This window comes from Heptranchias perlo, chromosome 15, assembly GCF_035084215.1.
Source record: "Heptranchias perlo isolate sHepPer1 chromosome 15, sHepPer1.hap1, whole genome shotgun sequence".
In the NCBI taxonomy this organism is placed as follows: Eukaryota; Metazoa; Chordata; class Chondrichthyes; order Hexanchiformes; family Hexanchidae; genus Heptranchias; species Heptranchias perlo.
In genome coordinates, this window is record NC_090339.1 from 45,450,365 (window position 1) to 45,463,585 (window position 13,221).

General features: G+C 44.2%; 1 protein-coding gene across 1 annotated transcript in view; it reads left to right on the forward strand.

Moving 5' to 3' along the window:
• Window positions 1-335: 335 nt before the first annotated feature.
• Window positions 336-13,221, forward strand: part of LOC137332805 (G-protein coupled receptor 12-like) — a 62,131-nt gene continuing 49,245 nt past the window's right edge. Inside the window, exons 1-2 of the mRNA XM_067996741.1 lie at window positions 336-470; window positions 5,820-6,014. Of these exons, the coding sequence (XP_067852842.1) occupies window positions 336-470; window positions 5,820-6,014 (330 nt within the window). The remainder of the gene's footprint in view (window positions 471-5,819; window positions 6,015-13,221) is intronic.

Sequence of the window (13,221 nt, forward strand, 5' to 3'; positions counted from 1 at the left end):
GGTTTATACCCCTGAGGGGCAAGAATGCTACTTGCCAAAAAAAACAGCCATGGACAACTAAAGAGGTAAGGGACAGTATAAGACATAAGGAAAGGGCATACAAAAAAGCAAAAAATGGCACAGATCCTGGCGAATGGGAAAGATACAAAGATCAACAAAGGGTCACAAAACAGATAGTAAGAGCTACAAAAAGAGATTATGAAAAGAAACTTGCAAGAGATATCAAAACCAATACGAAGAACTTTTATAGTTACATTAGGAAAAAGAGGATGGTCAGGAGCAGTGTTGGCCCCTTAAAAACTGAAAGTGGGGATATTGTCATTGACAATGGCGAAATGGCGGACATGTTGAATGATTACTTTGCGTCAGTATTTACAGTAGAAAAAGAGGATCGAATGCCGGAGATCCCAAGAAAACAAATATTGAATCGGGGACAGGGACTCAATAAAATTAACATAAGTAAAGCAACAGTAATGAAGAAAATAATAGCACTAAAGAGTGACAAATTCCCAGGACCAGATGGTTTCCATCCCAAGGTTTTAAAGGAAGTAGGTGAGCACATTGCAGATGCCCTAACTATAATCTTTCAAAGTTCTCTAGATTCAGGAACTGTCCCTCTAGATTGGAAAATTGCATGTCACTCCGCTTTTTAAGAAAGGAGAGAGAGGGAAACCAGGGAATTATAGACCAGTTAGCCTAACATCTGTTGTGGGGAAAATGCTGGAGTCTATAATTAAGGATAGGGTATCTGAACACCTTGAGAATTTTCAGTTAATCAGAGAGAGCCAGCATGGATTTGTGAAAGGTAGGTCGTGCCTGACTAACCTGATTGAATTTTTTGAAGAGGTGACTAAAGTAGTGGACAGGGGAATGTCAATGGATGTTATTTATATGGACTTCCAGAAGGCATTTGATAAGGTCCCACATAAGAGACTGATAGCTAAGATAGAAGCCCATGGAATCGAGGGAAAAGTACGGACTTGGATAGGAAGTTGGCTGAGCGAAAAGCGACAGAGAGTAGGGATAATGGGTAGGTACTCACAATGGCAGGATGTGACTAGTGGAGTCCTGCAGGGATCTGTCTTGGGGCCTCAATTATTCACAATATTTATTAACGACTTACATGAAGGCATAGAACGTCTCATATCTAAGTTTGCCGATGACACAAAGATTGGTGGCATTGTAAGCAGTGTAGATGAAAACATAAAATTACAAAGCGATATTGATAGATTAGGTGAATAGGCAAAACTGTGGCAAATAGAATTCAATGTAGACAAATGTGAGGTCATCCACTTTGGATCAAAAAAGGATAGAACAGGGTACTTTCTAAATGGTAAAAAGTTAAAAACAGTGGATGTCCAAAGGGACTTAGGGGTACAGGTATATAGATCATTGAAGTGTCATGAACAGGTGCAGAAAATAATCAATAAGGCTAATGGAATGCTGGCCTTTACATCTAGAGGACTAGAGTTCAATGGGGCAGATGTTATGCTGCAGCTATACAAAACCCTGGTTAGACCGCACCTGGAGTGCTGTGAGCAGTTCCTGGGCACCGCACCTTCGGAAGGACATATTGGCCTTGGAGAGATTGCAGCGTAGGTTTACTAGAATGATACCCGAACTTCAAGGGTTAGGTTATGAGGAGAGATTACACAAATTGGGGTTGTATTCTCTAGAGTTTCGAAGGTTAAGGGGTGATCTGATCGAAGTTTATAAGACATTAAGGGGAACAGATAGGGTGGATAGAGAGAAACTATTTCCGCTGGTTGGGGATTATAGGAGTAGGGGGCAGAGTCTAAAAATTAATGCCAGACCTTTCAGAAGCGAGATTAGAAAACATTTCTGCACACAAAGGGTGGTAGAAGTTTGGAACTCTCTTCCGCAAACGGCAATTGATACTAGCTCAATTGCTAAATTTAAATCTGAGATAGATAGCTTTTTGGCAACCAAAGGTATTAAGGGATATGGGCCAAAGGCGGGTATATGGAGTTAGATCACAGATCAGCCATGATCTTATCAAATGACGGAGCAGGCACGAGGGGCTGAATGGCCTACTGCTGTTCCTATTTTCCTATAGTTCCTACGTTCCTATACCTGCGTGAGAAGGAAGAGGGAAGCATGGGGTAAAGGAACTCTTGTTTGGCATTGAAACGAGCTCGAAGATTAAAGAAGATAGTTGCACTGCTTTCCAAAGGTAGTCGTACTTATAATACAGTCCTGGGTCTTTTGCAGCCTGCCTCACCTTCATTTGTGACCCTTGGTAGATTTGCTCTTGACTTCCATCCCTGGACTGCCTGGTTGTGAGATGTTGACCAAGGTAAGATTCAGTGCCATTTCCTCTCCATTTCTTGTTCTTCAGCAAAAGAAGACAAAGGAATGCTTTTGGGAGACGATTATCCTTGGCCCAAGCACCAAGTGAATGTGTCCCTATTAAAATAGAATTATTGATCCTACAGTTTTTAACATGTTTGAAATCAGGAGCTCAGCTGCATCCATTACTTAATAGTGCAGCATTCCAGAGAGTGGACCTTGTGCAAGACATTGGTTGGGATTAAGCCCTTGACGAAAAGTTAGTGAGTAAAGGTTACTGTCAAACAAAGTCAAAAACTGGAGCTTGCAGGATATATGTGTCATATCTGATGTTCGTAAGACCGTGACACTTTCGATTAATCCTCAAGCCTAAAAGAAAATACTTCTATTTCAGCAGAGAAGGGGGAAAAGAAACTAAATTACTTGCCTAATTATAACAAATGGAATTTGGTACCTTGTCCACATTTTAATTGTAAAAAATCATCCAATGACTTCTGCCAATAAGTAAGTCGAAGATTTCTATTTTTACAAGCCTATTCATGGGTAATTTTATACAAGTCATGTCTCCAGTGCACGACTGGAATAGGTTCCTAATAAATCAATAAGAGAAAGTCAGTCTCCTCAGACTTTCTTTTATTAACACTTTTTCTGGCTCTTGGCCTATCACCGTCTTTGCCAAATGACAGCATTTACTTTAATTGCTCATATGCATTTTCTAGAGATTTTTTTGGGGTGCAATAAAAACAACTATGAAAAATTATTGCTGTGTGTTATTTTTATACCATTCAGTGAAAAAATGAAACAAATTCTAGGCTTTTATGTGATTAGAACATTAAATGCAAAGCTTTCCCATCTGTCAAGAAGTAAGGCCTTTTTACATTTTTGGAAATTTTAAAATTCTAGTCACTTTCTTCTGTTACTTTCCGCAGTGTTTAATTTGTAATATCTTCAATTAATTTCTTTGTGTGCAGCTAGACAAGTGCTGTACAAAATAAATATTCCCAATGTTTTTTCTGCTTTATGCTGTGAACAGAAACAGAAATACATTTAAAGCTTGTAAGTCATTGACTAAAAGTGAGGTGGATTAAGGTGATGTCACAGGTATTGCAGTGTAATTTCATAGTCAAACGCTCCAAAAATGTTATTGCTTTAGCCATCTTTTTTCATAGCCATGACAGCAGATGCCATTTTCACTGGTTATTCGTGTTTTCTACTCATTGTGTAGGCTTGTTTGATGCGGGATTTTTCTCTAGGGCAGGGATATAAGACAAACGGGTGGGTTTAAACATTCAGCAACTTCTGTCGTGGATGCATTTCCACAGGAGTGGAAATGGCTCTTCTACAAAAGCCATGGAAAGTCTGGAAAAGGGGCTTAAACAGCATTCACATGGTTTTTCCAGGTTTGCCACAGGCTTTCCGCTGAATGGAGGACCATCGGGAGAACCCCTGCAGACATTCACCTCCCTGTTTACCAACAGAGACCAAAACGAATACCTGCCACAGAAACAATACCTTAACAGTGGGCCCGATTCTGTTTCTTTTAATTTCCAGTGTAACATTGTGACAATGTCACCAAAATAAGCATTATATAGCCCTTAGGGATATATTTTTGGAACAGCTTAATATGACACATGCAAACTCTCAGCCATAGCACCACTCCTATGTGTCATAGAGTCATAGAGTCATAGAGTTATACAGCACGGATAGAGGCCCTTCGGCCCATCATGTCCGCGCCGGCCATCAGCCCTGTCTACTCTAATCCCATATTCCAGCATTTGGTCCATAGCCTTGTATGCTATGGCATTTCAAGTGCTCATCCAAATGCTTCTTGAATGTTGTGAGGGTTCCTGCCTCCACAACCCTTTCAGGCAGTGAGTTCCAGACTCCAACCACCCTCTGGGTGAAAAAGTTCTTTCTCAAATCCCCTCTAAACCTCCCGCCTTTTACCTTGAATCTATGTCCCCTTGTTATAGTACCCTCAACGAAGGGAAAAAGCTCCTTAGTATCCATCCTATCTGTGCCCCTCATAATTTTTTACACCTCAATCATGTCCCCCCTCAGCCTCCTCTGCTCCAAGGAAAACAAACCCAATCTTCCCAGTCTCTCTTCATAGCTGAAGCGCTCCAGCCCTGGTAACATCCTGGTGAATCTCCTCTGCACCCTCTCCAAAGCGATCACATCGCTGTCCTGGCCCATAGTTCTAAATACAGGACTGAAAGTTTCCTAAAAATATCTACTTTTATTTGGAAACAGATACACACTGGCAAATAATGGTTAAAATTGTACAAAATCAGGAAATTATCATCATAGAGGATCTCAAATATCATAACATTATTTCTTATTAAACTCAGAAGCTGGGGGAGAGAGCACAACAAGCTAAATGTATTTAATAAAGACTCCTGCACTGCAAATTACAAGGCACTATACTGTAGCAGTTTTATTTTTGCTTATTTTTGTATTCTTATTTAAGTTCTGAACATAATTTGTAACCAAATTCAACTCAACAGGCCTACCACAATGTTTTGCATCAAGAAAATGAACACTTGTGACTTGAATTCAAGAACAAAAAATAAAATCAAAACAAATTGAAAGCTCTCCTAACAGGACGCAGACACCGGTTTATTCCTGGGTACCAGTCCTTGGGCCAAAACAACGGACTAGAAATTGGGCCGTGTAGCACCTGTTTGTCAGGCGATACGCAGCCTCCTAAAGTCCCAAAATGGCGTCTGGAATGTGCGCACACGCTTCTAGCATGACGTACGCTGAATGCCATTTTGGTAAAAGCGTTTGAGCACGTGCAGATAACGAACGCCGGCATCATGTAAAGTAGGGAGAATATGCGTGAGATTAGTGTGCAATGCTGATTTAAAGGGACAGACTCCATTTTGGCACTCAATGCTCCAGACAATGAATTTTCTTAACCATGAATATGTATTAGATGTCCTGGAGGAACCCCCAACAGCACTATTTAAAGGGATCGTGCAGGTGTTGCAGGTTACTGGCTGGATTACTGATTCTGGCTTCTGGTACAATTATACGTGTTTGTTGAAGCTTCCTGTACTTGGATAGAGTTGCTATAGTATATAAAGAGTGGTTAGGCAGGTCCTGCATTATCGTTGGTGTCATTTACAACAGTGTACTGAACAAGATTCCTGGCAACCATGGGTGGCCTGCTAGGGCTCCTGCTGGGCATTGAACACAACTGGGAGTATGCAGAGAGGCCACGCAGAACAGGTCAAGGTGCGAGGAGAGAGAAAAGGAGGAGGAGGCGGTGCAGGGCACTGAGCAGGAGGCCATATCCCACGAGGGCCATCAGGGAACAATACTCTTACCTCAACATGAGCGAAGATCAGTGCATCCGATGGCTACGGTTCACCAAAGAGGTTGTGACGGAGATTTGTCAACTGCTGCAGCCACAACTGCAGCCTCAGAGCAGGGCAAGGACAGCATTGCCGGTGGCTGTCAAGGTAACTGTGGCGCTGAACTTTTATGGCTCTGAATCCTTTCAGGCCTCTGCCGACGATATGTGCAACATCTCGCAGGTTGCAGTGCACTGCTGCATAAGAGAGGTCACGGAGGCTCTGTACAAGCTGCTCAACAAATTCATCACATTCCCTCTTGACAGAGAGAAGCCGAACAAGCGAGCACGAGGGTTTGCTCGCATTGCAGGCTTCCCCATGTGCAGGGTGCCATTGGCTGCATACGTATAACCGTGCGTACTCCACATCTCAATTCGGCCACCTTTGTGAACAGAAAGAGGTTCCACTCCCTCAAGGTGCAGCGGGTGCGCGACCACACACAGCGTATCATGCAGGTCAATGCCCGTTACCCTGGCAGCAGCCATGACGCCTTCATTATGCAGCAGTCCAACTATCTTTGCACCAACTCAGCAAATCAAAGGCTGGCTATTGGTGACAAGGGCTATCCCCTCATGAGGTGGCTTATGACTCAGGTCAGGCATGCATGCACATGTGCAGAGCAGGCATACGATGAGAGCCATGCGGCCACATTGCACATCATCGAGCACACCATAGGCTTCCTAAAGCAACGCTTCCGCTGCCTGGGCCATTCTGGTGGAGCCCTGCAGTACTCCGCTGAACAGGTGTCAAGATTCGTCATTGTATGCTGCATGCTGCATAACCTCGCCCTTATGAGGGAACAGCCCTTGCCACCGCCTATCCGCCAAGACCCTGAACCAGAGGCAGAGGAGGAGGAGGAAGAGGAGATGGAGGAGGAAGTGGAGGAAGATGCAGGGAGGCAACAATGTGCACAGGCCCTGTCTGCCAGGGCTTTCCGTGCTCACCTTACTCACGAGTGATATCAGTAACCTCAACGACTCCTCCCAAGTCAACAACAGGCCTACACTCCCCACCTGTCCTCTCCCACATGAACATCCAATTGTCCTCCTTATGATTACACGTTGCCTCCTCCCGCAGCTCATCGCTAAAATGAAAACCATCACCAACTGTGACTTCAAATCCATATTTATAATGTAACACATTAACTCAAGTATCAATCATTAGATTATTAACCCTTGTGCATTCCCTCAGTGCCTGTCATTCATGAGCCTTTGCCTTTCCTAGTGCTCTTACGAGTTGCATCCCCAGTGGCTAGAGCATAGGTGGTGGAAGGCTGCTAACCTTCAATTGAGGAGAGTGCAGATGGCCTTGGAGGATGACCTCGAGCAGCTCTTGGCTGGGAGGGCCCAGTTTCAGATAGCACCATCTTGGCATGGGCAGCAGCAGTCTGGCCTGGCTGGCTGACAGGCAACATCAAGGGCACTGGCGGAGTGGCAGGGGTGGGAGCAGGAATACTGTCATCCTGAGAGAGGACAGCAGGTTGGACTGCCATGCGCCACTGCCACTTGCATGGGGTGGCGCCTCAGCACTTCTGGTGATCAGCTGGAGAACAGATTGCTGGAGTGCTGTGACGCCCTGGAAGCCTCGTTCCACGGTGGTCCCCAGAGCCACAATAGCAGCAGTCTCCTTGACATTTTACGCAGGCTTTCTGGCAGACTTTCCAGTGCACCAAGCACTTGGTGGTGTACGCCCATCAGCCGTCTTCTGTAGCCTGGCCCATCGAAGTCCTCATCCGACGCCTCGGCAGCAGAACCATTGTGCAACCTCACCCTCTGGCGAGCTGGCGCCTGTGGTATCCACTCCCCCCGCCCGCGCTCCTGCGCACTTGTGCCCATTGTCTCACCACGTGCAGATCCCTCCTCTAACCGAGCCTCTACACTACGCGTAGTGTCAGTATCTGAGCTGGTGGATATGAATGTCAGATCGAGAGATGGTGCGGCTTTGTTATCAGTGTCCTCCTCCTTCACCACCACCTCAGACGGTGCCAGCTCCAGTTCTTGGGCACCTGCAATGAAAGAGGGAGACGGGTTGGAGCGGGGATAGGAGCGAGTAAGGCATGCATGCTGACACCATCTCCAGCACGTGCATCAGAAAAGATTGTAGTATGAGCGAGATGTGGGAAACGAGAAGGAGGATTAGGTATACAGAGACACCCCCCCCCCACCCCCCCCCCCCACCTCCCCACGCTTCGTTGGGACCTCCAGCGCCACTAGTGGCCACGCCCAATATTTTTTTGAAATATTGTCTTCATCATGATGAGGGATGTTACTGCTGGAAAATGGAACACTTCCAGGGCAAGCGAGGAGAGGAGCGGACTCAGCTGTGATGTCCTCCATGACAAATAGCTTGCCAACCTCACTATCTAGGCAATCGCTTTAAGAATGGTCACTTAGGCGAGGTACTGGATGGTATCTGATGCTTTTGGAACTATAGCCCAGAAAGAGTCAGCACCTTCAGAAGATGACGGAAGGGGAGAAAATTGACAACAAAAAATTATTAAAGGCTTCATTAGATGATAAAATGTATTTTTTAATAGAATACTGACAAATCCTAGCGAATCTAGTTTTATAGCCAAGAATTACAGCATGAAATTTGTCATGGTGGTAGCATACTTGTTTCTGAGTCACAATGTTGTGGATTCAAGCATATAATCTGGACTGACATTTCTGTGTAGTTCTGATAGAGGCCTGTTCGGGTAGATGTAAAAGATCCCAAGGCTCTTTTTCAAAGAACAGCAAGGCGCTTTCCCAGTATTCTAGCCAACACTCATTTCGCAACCAACACCACCAAAAATAAATTAACTGGTGACTCATTTCATTGCTGTTGTGGGATCCTGCTGTATGCAAATTGGCTGCTTTGTTTGCCTACATACAACAGAGACTACACTTCAAAAATAATTTCTTGGCTGTGAAGCACTTGGGACATCCTGAGGATGTGCAAGATGCAATATAAATGCAAATTCTTTCTTCCACTGTCTGTCAGTTAAGTTTAGAGTAGTTCCAGCACAGTTGGGTGCAATGGATGCAAGTATACAGCACAAAACTGCCCAGAATATGGCTCACATTGGTAGTTAAGTAACCTTTTATGTTATAACCATGGGCATGGAGGAGTGATACTCCAACAGGGAACTATAACTTTCATCCACAGCAATCCCCTACTTATTTTTATTCTCGCCACCATTCCTAAACAAGTCCTAAGACATCCTTTGCTGAAAGGCAAGAAATCCAGCTCCATGCTATAAGCTTTAGCTGGAAACCTAATACAACTCATGAGATCCATGAAAAAGTGGGTCCTCCATCATCATTGGGTATCTGAAGGTCAAGTCATCTATATTAGCAAATGCTGTCAATTGCAGTAGTACCAATGTCTGACATAGATGTCATTTCATAAACAACAGGAGTCTCATGCACACTATTAATGTACAATTACCTTTAGCCCTATCTCTGTGATCTCCTCCAGCCCTACACACCTCCGAGATCTCTGTGCTTCTCCAATTCTGGCCTCTTGTGCATCCCCAATTTTAATCCACCATTGGTGGCCGTGCCTTCAGCTGCCTAGGCCCTAAGCTCTGTAATTCCCTTCCTAAACCTCGCTCCCTTTCACTCCCTTAAGACTCTCCTTAAAACCTACCTCATTTACAGAGCTTTTGGTTATAATATCTGTCCTAATATCTCCTTATGTGGCTCAGTGTCAAATTTTGTGTGATAACACTCCTGTGAAGTGCTTTGGGATGTTTTACTACATTAAAGGCGCTATATAAATGTAAGTTATTGTTGTTGTTGTTGAACTAGTCTGAAACTGGACAAAAAGCTTGCAGGCCTGTGTTATAATGTTGGCTCAGCTCTCCAACCTCAGAGTACACCTTTTCAACTCTTTCAAATATTTTAACATCTCTCAATAGGATATCAGGCCCATTAGCTGCTCGGGAGTGCTACAAATGATCGAGGAAATTCGTGCACCGCTTTGTTTTGGCATAAACCAGCATAAGTCACCCATGTGCAAATTTCCTTAAAGAAAATGGCACAACTCCACACTTACGCTATAATTCCACCAGAATATGCCAGGAAATTCCAGACCTACATGTCCCTTGATACCAGATGAGGGTGTGATACAACACGTAGAAGAAACTCTAAAGTCAGTCGTTATTGCCGATTTCAAAACCTGGGGGTAAAATATCCATGGAGTTCTCCCAATCTCCCGCTGTAACTTCAGCAGAAGATCAGTGGAAATCCCGGAGAAACAAGGCCAGATTGGGACAGTCACCGCTGAATTGCCCTTTTAAAAATGGTGGCAGCCCAACCTGACCATGCAAAGGATCCCATTGCCTCAATTTAGGGTCTAGGGCCGAGCATGTGGGCAGACAGCAGTTGTGCTTTGCCACTCATCTGCCAGCAGCGCAACCCCCATGGAATTTCAGGCTCATAGTGTGCGTCAATGGACTTTGTGCTGCAAAATGTTGACTGCTAAAGTAGCACCACAACACCATAGTATCACGAAGCACAAATATTTTTAAAAGTCTGACTGAAGATGAAATTTTGCAGTATATGCTGTGAACAGTTTATTGCGATCAATGTATGCATTGCGATCATTTTGTAACAACATAGCTGTAGTCAGTATGAAGGCACCGCACTGTGCGTCCTGACATTACAGATGCAATGTGGCATATCTCCAGGCCTGATTTTTGGTAAGAAAACAGTGGGAACTTTGGTTTCTTTTTCCCTTTCAAATTTGGAAAGAAATCAGTTTTTCAGCTCCATCTTACTGAGCTGCTGTGCTACAAGAAGTTCAATATCCTACTTTTTAGCACGTGCAGAACCGCTGAATTCAAATGACTGTAAAAATATTTGTGTTGGTGGAAATCAGAAATGAACTGCTATTAAACTTCCCTAAGTATGTATTATGCTTGCAAATATTATAAGGAAAGGAATTCAGCACTTTAATATCCTTGAATTCATTTAGGAATCAGAGGGTGTAACTTTCAACTTTAGCAGTGGTGTAAAACTACTGGTATGGGATCGGCTGCCCATTACATGACTTCAATGGAAAGGCAAGTTGGGCGGGGTGTATAATGGGCGACCCATCCCAATACCGCCAGCTTTACACCCCTACCGAAGTTGAAAATAACCCCAGCAAGATCTTCATGTTAGTAGATTTTTTATCACTAGTGAGTAAGTTGCCACCATGTATCAATTTAGAGAGCACATTATTGTAGCTTGTATGATTCACTATAGGAAGATGAGCAACAAGAGGCTAACTCTGTCATCCATTTAATTTAACCATTAAATTGTGTCCGTGTGCATCTGTTTGTATGCGTTTAATTGTGGTTGTGGAAAAGTCTGGAATTCATTACTACATTTTAGCAAGTATGTTCCTATAATGTACCTCTTACAATTTTGTACATTGAATTAATTGGCAACATCATCAAAACATGTAAACTGTGCTGTTAGGCCCATGTATTAATAGCAGCCAGCTGCCAAAGAAAATGTTAGTGCTTCCCCCAGTAACTCAGTGGTAAAGTCATCGCTTCTGAATCATTGGGAGAAGTCATAGAATCATAGAATCGTTACAGCACAGAAGGAGGCCATTCGGCCCATCGAGCCTGTCCTTTAGTAACATGTTCTTGAGCAGCCTGCTGTTGTTCATATGTGTGGGAAACAGCTTATGAGTTTCAGTGCTGTTGTCAATTATATCTAATTTACTTCATCGATAGGAAAATAATTTTCATGCTGACAGTCAACCACCTCCGGAAAAAAATACGGAGCAACTCACCTAAAAGAATGGTGGGGATTAATTGCACTTTCTGTAGTCACAATAATCAAACAAATTCTAAAATTCTTCAACAAAATTAGGTGTAATTTTTTGAGTACACACTGACAGCAGGTACCTTGCCCGCCACTAATGCAAAATGGAAAACCGCAGGTGCACTGCCTGCAAATTTACACTTATACACTGGCAGCAGGCGAGGTTTCCCGTCACCAACACATTCTCAGAAAGTGACCTCCAATACCACCATTTTACTCTCCCCCCTCTTGTCCTGAAAGCTTTGACTTTTTACTGCAATATGGTTCCTGGTCACCCTCCAATATCTCAGCCAAATGAACATCTTCATGTATGAGCTTTATTAGGCAATTTGATTGCAGGGAGTATCACAGCTAAACCTAACATGGCGCTCACCCAATGTTCACACACACACATATCTAGCAGGCATTATTATATAGCAATAATCAGGAACCCTGGCTGATTGTCTCTTCCCTAACCAGGAGACACTGAGGTTAATTGTAGCACCCCTACCTCTGCCCTGACTGAGATCTTGGCAGAGAGTGGATTTAAACTGGGAATTGCCTGGTCAGTATGGTTCACTTACACACTAGCTTAAATTGCTGAGCTATCCGGGACCCCACATTGCTCATCTTTATGCATTGTGTCCAATTCTGGACACCACACTTGGAAGGGTGGCAGAAGAGATTTAATAGAATGATACCAGGGATGAGGGACTTCAGTTATGTGGAGATACTGGAGAAGCTGGGATTGTTCTCCTTAGAGCAGAGAAGGATAAAGGGAGATTTGATAGAGACATTCAAAATTATGAAGGGTTTTGATAAATAAGGAGAAGCTGTTTCCACTGGCAGGAGGGTCGGTAACCAGAGGACCCAGATTTAAGATAATTGGCAAAAGAACCAGAGGGGTGATGAGGAGGAATTTTTTTATGCAGCGAGTTGTTATGATCTGGATTCCATTGCCTGAAAGGGTGGTGGAAGCCTATTCAAAAGTAACTTTCAAAAGGACTATATACATGAAAAGGAAAGATTTGCAGGGCTATGGGGAAAGGGCAGGTGAGTGGGACTAATTGGATAGCTCTTTCAAAGAGCCGGCACATGCGCGATGGGCTGAATGGCCTCCCAGTAAAACCCTAATTCTCTCTCACCCTGGTTGCTCCACCTGGTATAGCCCCCATCTCCACTCCCTTAAGTCCAAGGGACACAGACTTGAATGTTTATGGCGGACAACTGCTTTAGCCATTCATCGCCAGATCGGGCTGGACCACGTAAAGCACTATTGGGTCCTGCTCTCCTCTGCCAAAACTGCTTACTATTCCAGGATCATCCTGGAATGCAAAGATAACCCACGGCTTCTCTTCACTACAAACCGTCTTCTTAAACCCCTCTCCCCTGCCCCCTCCACCCTCACCTCCAACAACAAGTGCAAGGAGCTCATGGACTTCTTTGTCACTAAGATTGAGATCATCCATTTAGCTGCCTCTCCTGCTTCCCTCCCTTCCCGTAGCCCACCACGCCAAACTTCCCCTAAGGATCCCCCCTTCCCCAGCCCTGAACTCGCATCATTGTCTAGTTTCTCTCCTATCCCCCCTCATGCCCTCTCCGAGCTCATCTTGACCATAAGACCCACCTCCTGCTCCCTCAACCCTATTCCCACCAAACTGCTGACCACCCAACTTCCCTTCCTGGCCCCCATGTTAGCTGATATTGTTACAGTTCCCTCTCTTTAGGTACTGTCCCCCTCCCCTTCAAATCTGCCGTCATTACCTCCCCGC